The sequence below is a fragment of the Esox lucius genome, chromosome 11 (genome assembly GCF_011004845.1).
Source record: "Esox lucius isolate fEsoLuc1 chromosome 11, fEsoLuc1.pri, whole genome shotgun sequence".
Lineage (NCBI taxonomy): Eukaryota > Metazoa > Chordata > Actinopteri > Esociformes > Esocidae > Esox > Esox lucius.
The window spans coordinates 27,628,357-27,644,604 of record NC_047579.1 but is presented as its reverse complement, the minus strand read 5'-3'; the positions used below and the strand labels follow the sequence as shown (position 1 = coordinate 27,644,604).

The following is a 16,248-nucleotide window of genomic DNA, read 5'->3' as shown; positions in this document are numbered from 1 at the left end:
TCGGAACAGAGGGATCTGGCTGTATAGAAAGCACCGTCTTGTTTCCTTTAAGAGTCTTTATAAGTGATAACTATGAACAGATGAAAGAATTTACAGAATATATATGTGAAACGCATACATTCATATTAACATATATGAATTTGAAATGTTTTAAGAGATTAATAATACGTTACTAGAATTATAAAGATGAAGAAATAGCATTGAGTGTTTCCTCATTTATTACCTCCACTAATGTGAACATTGGTTTAATCTAGCATTCTGACCACTTGCATTCAAAACACTAGTCTGTCTCTACTGAGTGGGGAAACCATCAGTAACACCAGTAAAGTTGGAACCAACATGACCCAGAGTATCTGATGAAAACGTTTGAACCTCTATCCTTAAAACATTCAGGAAACATACAATTTCACAGAAAACTTTTTACAACAATGGAAGTAGATATGCTTTCTGCATATTTGGATGTGGGTGTTCTTAACACTTAAATGCAAACTTAAGTGAAGAAACACCGTGAAAAGAACTAATGTATCAGTTCTTATGCTTTACTGGACTAGAAAGTCACCAAATAGTTTATTTTGAAAGTACTATAGGTTTGAAAGCACCTACGCGGCCAGAACACATGGGTTGCCCAGAACCCCGGACCACCAGAAATTTCACTGATAGGGATGTACAGTAATGTCTACACTGTTCATTTTGTTTGCATAGAGAATTTCAAACTATGAGGTCAGTGTTCTGTAAAACTATTTTTTTCTGCCAAATCTAGCTCAATGTATGTTAATGTACATGTTTACCACTATCAAAAAATACTGCCTGTAAACCCCAATTCTGTATGATAGGCTAAAGGCCTACAAGCTTGGAGACCATAATGATTCCTAGTTCATAGAGCAACCAATGCAATTATAAACACAGCTTGCAGTTACTCCATTTTCACCACTTTATTACAGAGTTTTGTACCTAAACACTGACACTCACAGAACTGCCTTATCAATAAAACAGGCCTAATCATTAGAGTACATTTGTCAGCATCTGTACACACACTGAAACCCAAAGCGAACCTGAACATTGTATTGCAACATTTCACACAGGCCTCATACATGAACTACAGCCAGTTTCAAGGAGGAAAACAGCAGTCAAACCTTTGTACTCTAGCGTGCAAGCGTCAGTGTAGGCTTTAACTGACAGGATGCCTCAAGAATATTTTTAAACACCCTGACCAAGGACCTTCTGCTCATGCTGCCCTCAGTACACTCAAGCAGGTGGCTAACTGCTGTCACCACAAACGCTAGTCCACTCGGCACAACCTGCCACTCAGATGAACTGATGAGGTTGCCCACCAAATGTGGAAAGACCAGATGACCCATGTTACAAAATCTCACTTACTGGATCTGTTCACCAATTAAGTGGGACTCAGATTTTTCAGGGTTCATAGGATGGCTCAAAAACAGCCAAACACCAATACAAATGCAGCTTGGTTAAGACTTCGTTTATAGGGTTCAGATGTTCCCTTTAAATATAGGGGAAGAAAGTTAACTTATTTCACAATTGTTGGTAGTACTTGAACCATGGTGAACCAACATTAAAATCTTAAGTTACTTTAAATTGATTAATGGGTACATAAGTAACACAGCAGGAAGGGAATATATATTACTTCATTTGAACAGGAAATCCCTGGAAACATGCAAACAGTGCCTCATGTGGAGCAAAAAAGTCAGACTTCCAGATCAAGCTGAATGTTTTATTTGTCATATGCAAATACAATAGGTATGCAAATAACTCTGGATGAGTGTCTCCGAAACAATGCAAATCACCATTCAATTAAGTTACGGTCAATTTAACAAAACATTTTACATTAGGTTACCCAACCACAAATGGGCATCTTCCAGAGATCCAAGATCTGTATGGGGAAAAAAATGTACATATTAGGACAAAGTAATTCTGAAAAGTATCAACCCAGTCAAAATCCAAATTGGATTAAATACTGGATCTCTCCTCAGACTCTGGCCTGTCAAAGCCAGAGAGCACTTTTATCACCAAAGTTACTCAGAGCCCAGTGCTAAACATCACAGGAGAATTAGCTGGGCTAGTGGTTGCAAAACCACTAGACCAGATCACAGACTAAAATAAGTTTTTGCACTAGAGCTAGAAGTTGAAATGCACATAGAAGTGCCCACTAAGTGATGTTTGAAAACCCTACAAGACGGTAATTTCATTCCATTCCCAAATGCTTAAGCATAGGGCCAACACAGCATATATCTATGAAAACATTCCTTAGTTCAGTAAGACGACATGCTGCATTTTCTACCAGTATTCCGACTGGTACATAAAGATTTAACCAAAGCACAACCCTGCCTTTAACGGAATGTAAGGTTAAAGAACAGTGCAGCCATTTAGAATTAATCTCATACTGAATTAAGGAGCTGATCATTTCCGTGTCAGAACAGCTGCAGCAGTTTTGGCAACTTCACATGCGGGAGAAAAGGGCCCCATGAATCCAAACTAGCCCCTTACCCCCATCAACAGGCCCTCAGTCATGTGATGCTGGAAAACGCTGATGACTAGAATGATGCAATTTACTTTCACTTACTAAAATTAGGGTAAGGTCATTTCTGGGTAAGGTAGGCATGTTTCAAGCATCACGGAACAAATTAGAAACTTCTCTGGCCCAGTCACTTCCCAGTTTTTAAACCAAATGACAGAATGTTATAAAAACTCATGAGTGAGACTACATGTGTAGGGCTATATCAAAGACATTACATGTCATTCATACACAAACTCACCTTGAGCCAGGTCCAGTTTGATACAGGGTAAACTTCATACCTTACAGGAAACAGAATATTAACTAGGACAAATAGCAAATAAACAGTTTCATGGGTCGTGGACATTATTCTCAGACTCTGGCCTGTCAAAGCCAGAGTGCACATTCATCGCCATAGTTACTCAGAGCCCAGTGCAAAACATCACAGAACTTGTTACACTACCGAAGCTTAAAATACTGTTAAAACAACTCACTCGATTTAGTCCGGCTCTTCTAGAGAAGTTCTCATCTTAGGGAGATAAAGACCACAGTAAGAACAATGCAGTTTTACACAGACAGTCACACAAACACTTAATGAATCTCCTCAGACTCTGGCCTGTCAAAGCCAGAGAGCACTTTCATCGCCATAGTTACACTCAGAGCCCAGTGCTAAACATCACAGGAGACGTCCAACATTCGCGTCACACGGACACTGCTAAGCGAACTACCGGGAGCTTTGTTAAGAGGAAAAGTCACTAACTTTGTAAAGGCTATATCAGACGACCTATATCTGCTAAACATATAATGAAAGATGTATGCAGGTTAACAAATAGGTCGATATTAAATTAGTTTCTCTAGCTAACGTTAGCTGGCTAATAACATATGAAAAACTTGAATGTAATGTACAGCTTGCGAACCGACTCACAAAAACAGAGCGCAGAGAAAAGCAGAGGTCTTGTTCAATTCCAGTGAGGAAAAAGTTAAGCACGTGCGACGTCTCACTCACCCTCATCAACCACGTGGAACCCTAGACCATCAAACCCAAGAAGAAAGCTCTCGCACCAACATGGCCGCTTTTATATTCCAGGATTTATATAGACTAGGACCCAATTTATTGGCTGTCCACCACAGGCGCCGTAATAAAAACAATCGCTTTGTTATTTAAAAAATGGAAGTCGAAATGTGAAATATATATATATATATATATATATATATATATATATATATATATATATATATTTGAAGTTTACTATATGCATGCATATTTAATTAGTTTCCATTTATTCAGTTGCAACTTTTCCATGGATGAGACCATTCTGTGTGATAGTGACTACTTTATAACGTGGCTACTGACAGTCAGTGTTCATTTAAAAAGAAAATCTACTTTTTGTGAACAGCCTCCCCTATATATCTTAACAATGTGGATGATACCGGTAGACATACTGCATCGTCCCTGAATCGCAGCTATATCCTTTTCAGAATTTTTAGATGTGCAATATGTTTATAATATAATTACAACCTTGAGTCTATTCTGCCAACATAAAAACATGAGTTCAAATATGCCATATAAATGTTTTCATTGCAGAGTCACCATGTCAGCGACTCCCTCTGGGTTATTTTTTTACAAGTCCTGGCAAGACCAAGAACACTGGTATAGCATAGTATTAGACGTGTGGTCATAAGGTATTTAAGGGAGTGCTGTTGTTTGTCTTCCTGTTCATTCTCAGAGATCTCACTCTATCTCACCCTCACTCTTTCTCTCTTTCTCTCTCTCTCTCTTTCTCCCTAACACACACCGGATGTTCTCCAGCTGTGGCAGACCCCCAATCAGCCAGAGGGAATATAGGGGAGAGACATGAGGGTCTTGTTGGGGGTGTATGTTTTCCATTTTTTCTTTGATCATGTTTAATGATCTATTCTTTGTGTTTCAGTGGCTCATAGAGCATTCATGTGCATTGTGTAGTAATTAACAACAGTTAATTACAAAATATAACACACACAGTACTTTCCAACTGCCCAAGTCAAAGGCTGCTACTGTTGACCACAGGCAAAAAAAAAAACAATTTGAGACAGAGTTGAAGAAAGATAGGGGGAGGTAAAGAGAAAAAGTGGTAGAGATAGCAGGGTAGAGAGAGAGAGGTACAGAGAGCATTAGTGGGAGGTTGGTGTCCAGTGGTGAGATACAGAGAGACAGAGAATACTGTAAGTTTCCTGCAGCTGTTTCAAAGAAACAGGGAACAGAGAAAGTGGGTGAGGGAGGAGAGAGGGAAAAAGACAGTCAACTCTGACTGACAGTAAGCCAAAGAAAGGGGAAAAGACGGAGCAAAAGCCCTGGCAAAGGGAGTGGAAAAGAAAAGAGAGGACTACGAAACAAACTGAGCAGGCTAAGAAGTGACACAGGGGTGGAGTGATAAAGAAGAGACAGAAAGGCAGTGAACCAGGTTGTAAAGAAACATAACCCAGAAAAATAAGAGCCTTAAGTCACTGAGGACACCAGTAACAGAGGACAAGTGAGAGGTAAGAAGCTTTCCATGTATGTTCATTCAAACTTTATTATCTGAGTGATACAAACCACACGAAGACACGTACTGCTTACCGTAAGTCTATTTCTGCACAGGGGCTTTCATATGTTGCTATATATTTCCTCTAGGTGCGGGCGTATGTGCTGCGTTATGTGTGACAGCCGAAACGGGGACGGGGGGAGGAGAGGGAATGTGTGGCACGGCGGTGAGGGGTACTCGGGTGGTAGAAGAGAGAGGGGATATATAGGGGCAGGGAGAGTTGGCAGCGCCAGCCTTGGCCGTTTACCCTTAAGTTTGCCCTTTTTTTGTAGATTGAAAAATGTCTTGGATCTTCCAAAAGTTTAGGGCGCCTCCAGAGATTTTGCACTGGTATGAACAGAACAGGATACAGACAGTTTTGTCTGAGAGGGAAGATCAACTATTTTTGCAAGACCAGAGGGCATCTGAATGCTAGTCTATGTATGTGGAAGTTAGTTGGGATCTTATTTAAAAATCTATATTTGTCCTGCTGTATCACAACATACTGTATGCACAGGACTGGTTTTGTGACTACAACATTTAATGTGGTCATCATGGGATAACAGAGAGACAACCACTGAATGGTCATCCTCGTGGTTCTGGCACAGACTAGCCCTGCCCAGAGGCAAAGGGTCTAGTCTGGGGACAGGAAGAGGGGTGAAAGGTTAAGAAGGAAATTATTTTTTATATCTGTGGCCTCCTGTAGTGAGAGGGAGCCAAAAACCCTGTGGTTTGTGTAATATTCCGGCAGACAGCAGGGCAGTCTGGAGAAAGAGAGGATCCACACTTCAACACATGCTCTCACTAAAGTATCATGTGATAATGCATGAATAGCGTCCCATACAGAAGAATGGTTGGATCTGATAGTGGCTGTGACTAAGGCAGGAGAAGATGGGGAGATCTGGAAAACAGACAGAAAAAGATTAGTCTTGTGACAGACTGGGTTTTTTTTACATTCCCCGTTGTAGGCCTACAGAGAGATTTCTGTTGTGAGCAGTATGTCTCTGTGATTGATATTTTGTGTATCTGAGCACAGGTCTGTTGATTTTAAGCATGTGAGTTTGTGTGCATGTGTGGTGTGTTAATGGTATGGGTCTCCATCTTTATGTATTTTCTGAGGGAAAGATGGTGAGACACGCCCACCAGCAGATTAGCAGCGAGTGAGAAAGGGGGGAGATGAGGATATGTGGGTGACCTTTACCCCCTGTTTATTCTGGGATGGCTCAAGTTTCATAGCTGAGAGTTGTGGGAGAGGCCATTCCATCCTGGGTATTAGACTCAGTGACTTGAATGCCAGAATGCTGCATGTCTGTGTTATAATATTGATACTGTACCATACTTGATTAACTCAGTCTAACATATTGGTGGTCATCAATCTACACTGGACACTTTAGAAATCATATTTTGCTGTCTACATTGATTTTATAATTTCAGATAAAACTTTGCTGTAAAAATCCAACTGCTGTCAATGTTTTTTTTCCATCATTGTATCCCACTACCCACCTATAGGAGGGTATTGAAGTTGTAAGTTGAGGTGCCCTCAGTGTTGAAGTAGATAACATATACACCTCTGTTTCAGCAGCCACCATGACCACACTTCCTCTTGAGGACACCCCTGAAGATGTCAACAAGCAGAGCTTCTGGATGGTATGTGTGGGTGTGTTTTTATTCGAAATGTAAAAAATTGAGTGGGTTCGCAGTAGAACACGAGTCGTGACGTTCCTATTTCTTAATTCAGTTGGTTTTCCACTTTAGTATTTTTTTTAATTTACTGTTCATGAATGCATCAGACACGCGGAGATAAAACACTTCAGCATTATGCCTTCTTCAGTGTGTGAATGAATATAATTTAGAAGACAACGTGTGTCAGGTACAACAGATACTTTTAATCTTTGACATCAGTTTTAAATATAATTTGCATTTTTTCCTGAATCCACCAAAGAGCATTTTACCAGTCACTGACAAGCAAGCAATGCTATTACATATAAACATTTACATAGAAGTGAATTGGCACATTGAGTCAACTGAAGAAATCATGCAAAGCCATTCATAAATCAATTGTATAAGGTGTCCATTCTCACAGATTTAACTTTTTGTTTAAATATTTCAGTCGTGTATGTAGTGTACAATGCAAAGTTGGAAGTGTTGTTGTGATGGGCCTACAGAAAGACAATAAGACTGAATTAAGGACACAACAGAGTTCGGTTTAGGCATACCGTTTTTAGGGTTAGGATTAGGGTTAGAGGTTGGGAGAAACACAATTTCTAATGGGTGTAACGTGTTACAGAACATACGTTACATTCATACAATGTATATATGTATATACTTCACATGTTTGTATGTGCTATATATATATATACATGTCATATTATTCCCTGATAATCAACACCTCTGAGATTTGGTGCTTTAGCTCCAAATGGACAGTATGTCTATCAATTGGAAGTCTTGGCGTTTTTAATGATACTCCATAATGCATGTTTCTTAATAGGTTGATACATGTTTTGCGACTGTCGGATTGCTGGGTTTTGTCTCTATTACCCAACTATTGAAGCTTGATCAGACTAACTAGTTTCTGCTCCTTCCCTTCTTGCCAATTGGCCCTGAGAGTCATTGTCCTACTTTCATTTCTCTCTCTCTCTCTCTCTCTCTCTCTCTCTGTCTATCTGTCTCTCTCTGTAATGTTGGATGTGTTTCCAGCCCATCCTGTTTGTGTTGTTCTCTGTCCCTCCCCTTCTGGCTACAGTCATTTGAATGTGTTGTGAGTGTTGTGCTGTAACTCAGTCTATGATGGTGTTTGTGTTGTCTCAACTACTAGTGAAGTGATGTGGTGTGAGTAGAACAGAGTGGCCCTCCACTCCTGTCAGATTGACTGTGATCAGCATGTTTTTTTCTGATGCATTCCAGTTTCTAGTGCTGCATGTTATGTAAACAGAGGACATCATTGTAATTATGCTACTGTATTTGTACGTACATGAAATGTGATTTGCTATAGAGTACCATGTCATGACAACCCTTTTTTCCTGTGAAAGACTAGTGTTTCATGCAATGATTGGCTAGTTGTGCCAGCTCCGTTGTAGTCTCAGCCCTTATGATTGGTTGGCTGTGCTGTGCTGTTGGCTCGGGGGAAGATTCCTCAGCTGTTTTCACTTAATTCTCAGACAAGGGAAGAGAGTCGAAATAAACCACAACAGACACAGGGAGAGAGGCAGATGGAAGTTGATCTGAAAGAGAGACAGTTGCGCATATAAACTGTTTGAAATGTGTGTGTAAAGGTGTTTACATGTGTGTGACAAAGAGTGTGTGAAAGAGTGTGTGTTTCAGCGAGATAGAAAACAAAAAGGATTTTAAATAACATACTGCAACTGATCAAAGGGAAGGGTAACAACTGCCAGAGGAATAGTGGAGCCTTTTCAAAACTCCACATCCACAAACACAGCTCTGGTTCTGGTAATGCCATTACCCAAAATGCAATGCTCTTCATCCCCCTTTTCTTCAGCCCCTTTTTACTGGCCTGTCTATGGCTCCTTCTTCACCAGCCAGACCCTGAGGTGCCTTCATTAGGCTTCTACGTGACTTATAGCAACCTCAAACTATTCAAATGACACAACTAATGAAAAACAGATCCAGATTAGGATGAGAACACGTTGCAGTTCACAGGTACATAGAGGTTACAGTGGATACATGCTAAATTGTTACATGACTGAGAGTACTGGACTATCCATGTCAACAAATCCATTGCTATAGTCTTGTATGGCCCAATTGAAATCTTTTCACTCTCTCCCCTCATCCTTTTCGCCCTCCCCCTAGCCTGGGAACTACCACAGAACAGTAAAGCGCACAGAGGATGCCTTCCAGGCGTGCAACGACATTGTGGCATGCTTCCAGGAGAGGGCTCGCGTGGAGAGGCTATACGCTCAGCAGCTGAGCGAGTGGAGCAACAAGTGGAAGCCCCTGGTGGACTCCAGTGAGTACTACACTTGAATAGGCTCACTATTGCCGTTTGCCCATTACGTTTCCTGTTGATTTTTGTACAAGTAAAATACCTGAAATGAGACAATTAAATTATCAGTTGTTGCTCAACAACTGAAAATAGTAGAATGCTGCATTTAACAGGTCAGCAATGCCACTAGCGCTGCCTTAACCGCAGTCAAAGAGCCGTTCCGCTCTCTTTTTTTCTCTGTTGTTCACTCTTCATCCCTCACTCCCACTCTCCCCCCTCTACAGGCCCGCTGTACGGATCCCTTCTACAGGCGTGGCAGTGTTTCCTCTCCTCAGCCGATCGCCTCTCTGCCCTTCACTCGTCCGTGTGCCGTTCCCTGGTTTCAGAGGACGGCGACCGGGTCAGGACCTGGCAGAAGGAGACCTTCCATAAAAAGCTCTTTGGAGGTTTTAAGGAGTCCCAGGACTTCGACACAGGCTTCTCACGTGCTCAGAAGCCTTGGGCCAAACGTCTGAAGAAGGTTAGAATAGGTTGAAAAGGAAAGAATTTAAAGGCACTCTGCACTGAGAAATATAGGTCAGAGAAGTAATTTGTGTTCATATGAAATTGTATGTATTTGAATGGGATTGTACATTGACTCACCAATGCCACTGTCGTCCTGTGGCCGTCCTCAGCTGGACAAAGCCAGGAGTGCGTTCCATAAAATGCAGCGTAAGGAGCAGATAATCCGGGACCGGGAGACCCACGCCAAGGGAAACCCTGACATTTCTATTGAGAAACAGAAGAAGATCCAGGAGGAGAGAGAACTTGCTCAGCAGGAGACAGAGAAAGTGAGTGACAGACAGTAAGATGCTAAAGAGGAAGACAGACATTTCGATAAAATGGGTGTATTTGTGCTCACCCAGGTCCGAGCCCGCTATGAGAAGGTTCTGGAAGAGGTGACCCGCTATGCACCCCGCTACATGGAGGAGATGGAGTCTATTTTTGACCAATCACAAGAGGAGGAGAGGAAGAGGATCAGCTTCCTGAAACAGGCTTTTCTGTCCATCCACAGACACCTGGATGTCACCAACAATGAGAGGTAATGTAGGCTAAACCAGCAGTCAGACTGTTATAGGGGTATTGTGTGTGTCTCCAGACCCATTCTCTCACTTGCATTTGAGTCACCTTTTATTCTCCTCAGCAGAAGGTTGAACTGTGTAATGATTATGCAATTTAATAAGCTTCTTCTCTTCCTGGGATCATTTATTTCAGCTTAAAAAACATCGGACCTACACTTTATATTTTTCTTTGTGGTATCTATCTTTATCTACTGTATCTATCTATCTATCTATCTGTCTATGTATTTAACCACTCCCCATGTTCTCTTGCTCTTCTGCAGTGTGAAAGCTGTGTATAATGAGCTCCACAATACACTCATGGCCATTAATGAACAGGACGACCTGCGCTGGTGGAAGAACACCCACGGACCAGGCATGCCCACTGACTGGCCTCAGTTCCAGGTGAAACACACACACTGGGTGGGCTGGTGGAAATACACAGAGCTTAATGGACTGGAATGCCATCTGTCATCTGTAATGCGGTAGCCTTCATGAACAGTGTTACAAGCTGAGGTTGCAGACTGCATGGCATGACTGTGGGCCAGCATACTGAGTGTTATATATTGAACCGCCTGCCTTCCGCCTCCATGGACTCTAATGAATCCTCTCTATCAGGATTGGACACCAGAAAAGAAAAGCAAAAAGGTGAAGAAACATAAAGAGGTAGAGGCACTACAAAGCACAATAGAGAGAAGGTAAGAGTGTCTCCATTTATCAGAATACACAGTACATCAGGGTGATACTGACAGGGTCATGTAGTAGAATACAAAGCACATCAGAGTGATACTGTCAGGGTCATGTAGTAGAATACACAGTACATCAGTGTGATACTGACAGGGTCATGTAGTAGAATACACAGTACATCAGGGTGATACTGACAGGGTCATGTAGTAGAATACACAGTACATCAGTGTGATACTGACAGGGACATGTAGTAGAATACACAGTACATCAGTGTGATACTGACACGGTCATGTAGTAGAATACAAAGCACATCAGGGTGATACTGATTGGGACATGTAGTAGAATACACAGTACATCAGTGTGATACTGACAGGGTCATGTAGTAGAATACACAGTACATCAGGGTGATACTGACAGGGACATGTAGTAGAATACACAGTACATCAATGTGATACTGACAGGGTCATGTAGTAGAATACAAAGCACATCAGGGTGATACTGTCAGGGTCATGTAGTAGAATACACAGTACATCAGTGTGATAATCACAGGGTCATGTAGTAGAATACACAGTACATCAGGGTGATACTGACAGGGTCATGTAGTAGAATACACAGTACATCAGTGTGATACTGACAGGGACATGTAGTAGAATACACAGTACATCAGGGTGATACTGACACGGTCATGTAGTAGAATACAAAGCACATCAGGGTGATACTAATTGGGACATGTAGTAGAATACACAGTACATCAGGGTGATACTGACAGGGACATGTAGTAGAATACACAGTACATCAATGTGATACTGACAGAGACATGTAGAAGAATACACAGTACATCAGTGTAATACTGACAGGAACATGTAGTAGAATACAAAGCACATCAGGGTGATACTAATTGGGACATGTAGTAGAATACACAGTACATCAGGGTGATACTGACAGGGACATGTAGTAGAATACACAGTACATCAATGTGATACTGACAGAGACATGTAGAAGAATACACAGTACATCAGTGTAATACTGACAGGAACATGTAGTAGAATACACAGTACATCAGTGTGATACTGACAGGGTCATGTAGTAGAATACACAGTACATCAGGGTGATACTGACAGGGACATGTAGTAGAATACACAGTACATCAGGGTGATACTGACAGGGACATGTAGTAGAATACACAGTACATCAATGTGATACTGACAGGGTCATGTAGTAGAATACAAAGCACATCAGGGTGATACTGTCAGGGTCATGTAGTAGAATACACAGTACATCAGTGTGATAATCACAGGGTCATGTAGTAGAATACACAGTACATCAGGGTGATACTGACACGGTCATGTAGTAGAATACAAAGCACATCAGGGTGATACTAATTGGGACATGTAGTAGAATACAAAGCACATCAGGGTGATACTGTCAGGGTCATGTAGTAGAATACACAGTACATCAGGGTGATACTGACACGGTCATGTAGTAGAATACAAAGCACATCAGGGTGATACTAATTGGGACATGTAGTAGAATACACAGTACATCAGGGTGATACTGACAGGGACATGTAGTAGAATACACAGTACATCAATGTGATACTGACAGAGACATGTAGAAGAATACACAGTACATCAGTGTAATACTGACAGGAACATGTAGTAGAATACACAGTACATCAGGGTGATACTGACAGGGTCATGTAGTAGAATACACAGTACATCAGGGTGATACTGACAAGGTCATGTAGTAGAATACAAAGCACATCAGGGTGATACTGTCAGGGTCATGTAGTAGAATACACAGTACATCAGTGTGATACTGACAGGGTCATGTAGTAGAATACACAGTACATCAGGGTGATACTGACAGGGACATGTAGTAGAATACACAGTACATCAATGTGATACTGACAGGGTCATGTAGTAGAATACAAAGCACATCAGGGTGATACTGTCAGGGTCATGTAGTAGAATACACAGTACATCAGTGTGATAATCACAGGGTCATGTAGTAGAATACACAGTACATCAGGGTGATACTGACACGGTCATGTAGTAGAATACAAAGCACATCAGGGTGATACTAATTGGGACATGTAGTAGAATACACAGTACATCAGGGTGATACTGACAAGGTCATGTAGTAGAATACACAGTACATCAGGGTGATACTGACAGGGACATGTAGTAGAATACACAGTACATCAATGTGATACTGACAGAGACATGTAGAAGAATACACAGTACATCAGTGTAATACTGACAGGAACATGTAGTAGAATACACAGTACATCAGGGTGATACTGACAGGGTCATGTAGTAGAATACACAGTACATCAGGGTGATACTGACAAGGTCATGTAGTAGAATACACAGTACATCAGTGTGATACTGACAGGGACATGTAGTAGAATACACAGTACATCAGGGTGATACTGACATGGTCATGTAGTAGAATACAAAGCACATCAGGGTGATACTGTCAGGGTCATGTAGTAGAATACACAGTACATCAGGGTGATACTGACAGGGACATGTAGTAGAATACACAGTACATCAGGGTGATACTGACAGGGTCATGTAGTAGAATACACAGTACATCAGTGTGATACTGACATGGTCATGTAGTAGAATACACAGTACATCAGGGTGATACTGACAGGGGCATGTAGTAGAATACACAGTACATCAGGGTGATACTGACAGCATCATGTAGTAGAATACACAGTACATCAGGGTGATACTGACAAGGTCATGTTTCAAATCAGTTTTTATTAGTTAGAGTTACTGTATGGTTTATTTAGAGTAATATGCTCCCACTTTCTCTGTCTTTGTTTCTCTTTCTTTCAAATAGTTTATAGGCTTGAGAAACAATCTGAATATTGCCATACAGTACACATTAATTGTAATTAACAATACAATATTAGATTATAGCCAAATAAACGGCTGACTATAAAACAACATCAACAGAAGGATTACAGTAAAAGGCAATAGAAAACAAATAATAGGGACAATAATAGGTTGAACATTTAAGATGACACTGTCTGTTTCCCTGTCTGTCTGTTTCCCTGTCTGTCTGTTTCCCTGTCTGTCTGTTTCCCTGTCTGTCTGTTTCCCTGTCTGTCTCTGTCTGTCAGTGTAATGATTGGAGGTGTTCGGGTCAGAGCTCTCTATGACTATGACGGACAGGAGACAGATGAGCTCTCATTTAAAGCAGGTGGGTCATTGCATTGCGTGTGTGCATGTCTATTGCAACATGCTCATTTGTTTTCATAATATGATTATGATTACCCTGTTCTCCCCAGGTGAGGAATTCCTGAAGATTGAGGATGAGGACGATCAGGGTTGGTGCCGAGGGATGAAGGATGGAGGGAGGGAGGGACTCTACCCAGCCAACTATGTGCAGGCGCTGTAGTCACACCATTAGAAACACAAGAGAAGTCAAATGAAAGTCGCTTGTTTTCGTCATTAAGAGCTGAAATGGTGATAAGCTGATGTTTAGCGTGGCCCGTTCCTTGGTAAAACACGTTGGCACCGTGGCCTACTTGACAGTCCGAGTAGCCGTGTAACAGAATTGAAACACAGTGTAGCTTTTGTCCAAAGATATGACTTAGAATTAGGAGGTATAAGGATCTGATTCCTCGAAATTGTAATTTAGCAGACCGAACAGAACACTTCAAATATCCAGGTTTTTTAATCGTGTAAAGATTTTGGAAAATGTCTAATATATTTACATGAAACAGCTGAATGACAGCTATATGATGCATGATGCCTTTATGTACAATTTGAGTGATGCAATGCTTGTTTCTATGTGTTTGCTACATTCACGGTATATATCCTCATCATATGTTGGCTATTGTTTTGTAGTGGAACTGCAATTCTCCTGCTTTAGCTTCAGTGAAAGACAGTATCATGTGTATGTACACGTGTATAAACAGTGGGGAGAACAAGTATTTGATACACTGCCGATTTAGCAGGTTTTCCCACTTACAAAGCATGTAGAAGTCTGTAATTTTTATCAAAAAAAAATCTCAAACTAAAATCCAGAAAATCACATTGTATGATTTTTAAGTAATTAATTACCATTTTATTGCATGACATAAGTATTTGATACATCAGAAAAGCAGAACTTAATATTTTGTACAGAAACCTTTGTTTGCAATTACAGAGATCATACGTTTCCTGTAGTTCTTGACCAGGTTTGCACACACTGCAGCAGGGATTTTGGCCCACTCCTCCATACAGACCTTCTCCAGATCCTTCAGGTTTCGGGGCTGTCGCTGGGCAATGCAGACTTTTAGATCCCTCCAAAGATTTTCTATTGGGTTCAGGTCTGGAGACTGGCTAGGCCACTCCAGGACCTTGAGGTGCTTCTTACGGAGCCACTCCTTAGTTGCCCTGGCTGTGTGTTTTGGGTCGTTGTCATGCTGGAAGACCCAGCCATGACCCATCTTCAATGCTCTTACTGAGGGAAGGAGGTTGTTGGCCAAGATCTCACGATACATGGCCCCATCCATCCTCCCCTCAATACGGTGTAGTCGTCCTGTCCCCTTTGCAGAAAAGCATCCCCAAAGAATGATGTTTCCACCTCCATGCTTCACGGTTGTGATGGTGTTCTTTGGGTTGTACTCATCCTTCTTCTTCCTCCAAACATGGCAAGTGGAGTTTAGACCAAAAAGCTCTATTTTTGTCTCATCAGTCCACATGACCTTCTCCCATTCCTCCTCTGGATCATCAGACGGGCCTGGACATGCGCTGGCTTGAGCAGGGGGACCTTGCGTGCACTGCAGGATTTTAATCCATGACGGCGTAGTGTGTTACTAATGGTTCTTTGAGACTGTGGTCCCAGCTCTCTTCAAGTCATTGACCAGGTCCTGCCGTGTAGTTCTGGGCTGATCCCTCACTTTCCTCATGATCATTGATGCCCCACGAGTTGAGATCTTGCATGGAGCCCCAGACCGAGGGAGATTGATCGTCATCTTGAACTTCTTCCATTTTCTAATAATTGCGCCAACAGTTGTTGCCTTCTCAACAAGCATCTTGCCTATTGTCCTGTAGCCCATCCCAGCCTTGTGCAGGTCTACAATTTTATCCCTGATGTCCTTACACAGCTCTCTGGTCTTGGCCATTGTGGAGAGGTTGGAGTCTTTTTGATTGAGTGTGTGGACAGGTGTCTTTTATACAGGTGACGAGTTCAAACAGGTTATGTTTATACAGGTAATGAGTGGAGAACAGGAGAGCTTCTTAAAGAAAAACTAACAGGTCTGTGAGAGCTGGAATTCCTACTGGTTGGTAGGTGATCCAATATTTATGTCATGCAATAAAATGCTAATTAATTATTAAAAAATCATACAATGAGATTTTCTGGATTTTTGTTTTAGATTCCGTCAGTTAAAGTGTACCTATGATAAGAATTACAGACCTCTACATGCTTTGTAAGTAGGAAAACCTGCAAAATCGGCAGTGTATCAAA

General features: G+C 41.4%; 1 protein-coding gene, 1 long non-coding RNA gene and 3 other non-coding genes across 6 annotated transcripts; 1 reads left to right on the top strand and 4 right to left on the bottom strand.

The window, feature by feature from the left end:
• Positions 1 to 1,718: 1,718 nt before the first annotated feature.
• LOC105012947 lies at positions 1,719 to 3,585 on the bottom strand. Its single transcript, XR_828209.3, has 4 exons — positions 3,519 to 3,585; positions 3,007 to 3,041; positions 2,775 to 2,814; positions 1,719 to 1,891 (listed from the first exon to the last, which is right to left on the bottom strand). It is a non-coding gene; the product is annotated as an uncharacterized LOC105012947 (long non-coding RNA).
• On the bottom strand, positions 1,981 to 2,069 carry LOC114840454. Its single transcript, XR_003782648.1, has one exon. It is a non-coding gene; the product is annotated as a small nucleolar RNA SNORD88 (small nucleolar RNA).
• LOC114840456 lies at positions 2,878 to 2,966 on the bottom strand. Its single transcript, XR_003782650.1, has one exon. It is a non-coding gene; the product is annotated as a small nucleolar RNA SNORD88 (small nucleolar RNA).
• Positions 3,110 to 3,200, bottom strand: LOC114840455. Its single transcript, XR_003782649.1, has one exon. It is a non-coding gene; the product is annotated as a small nucleolar RNA SNORD88 (small nucleolar RNA).
• Positions 3,586 to 4,600: 1,015 nt separating the features above from the next.
• si:ch211-51c14.1 (protein kinase C and casein kinase substrate in neurons protein 3) lies at positions 4,601 to 14,764 on the top strand. 2 transcript variants are annotated; one of them, XM_010874127.4, is made up of 10 exons: positions 4,601 to 5,029; positions 6,632 to 6,699; positions 8,860 to 9,016; positions 9,277 to 9,512; positions 9,667 to 9,822; positions 9,898 to 10,073; positions 10,374 to 10,494; positions 10,708 to 10,787; positions 13,913 to 13,992; positions 14,081 to 14,764. In XM_010874127.4, the coding sequence occupies exons 2-10, from the start codon at positions 6,640 to 6,642 to the stop codon at positions 14,188 to 14,190; spliced, it is 1,176 nt and encodes a 391-aa protein (XP_010872429.1). In that variant the 5' UTR covers positions 4,601 to 5,029; positions 6,632 to 6,639; the 3' UTR covers positions 14,191 to 14,764. The 2 variants fall into 2 exon arrangements, with proteins under 2 accessions (XP_010872429.1, XP_010872428.1); XM_010874126.4 differs by having other exon boundaries at positions 4,602 to 5,029; positions 6,635 to 6,699.
• Positions 14,765 to 16,248: the final 1,484 nt, after the last annotated feature.

What these genes read in the sequence shown, in the direction of transcription:
- si:ch211-51c14.1 (XM_010874127.4), top strand. Translation starts at nt 6,640, where the DNA reads ATGACCACACTTCCTCTTGAGGACACCCCTGAAGATGTCAACAAGCAG. An exon ending in GGGCCAAACGTCTGAAGAAG is followed by an intron (nt 9,513 to 9,666) that starts GTTAGAATAGGT and finishes GGCCGTCCTCAG; the next exon opens with CTGGACAAAGCCAGGAGTGC. An exon ending in GATGTCACCAACAATGAGAG is followed by an intron (nt 10,074 to 10,373) that starts GTAATGTAGGCT and finishes GCTCTTCTGCAG; the next exon opens with TGTGAAAGCTGTGTATAATG.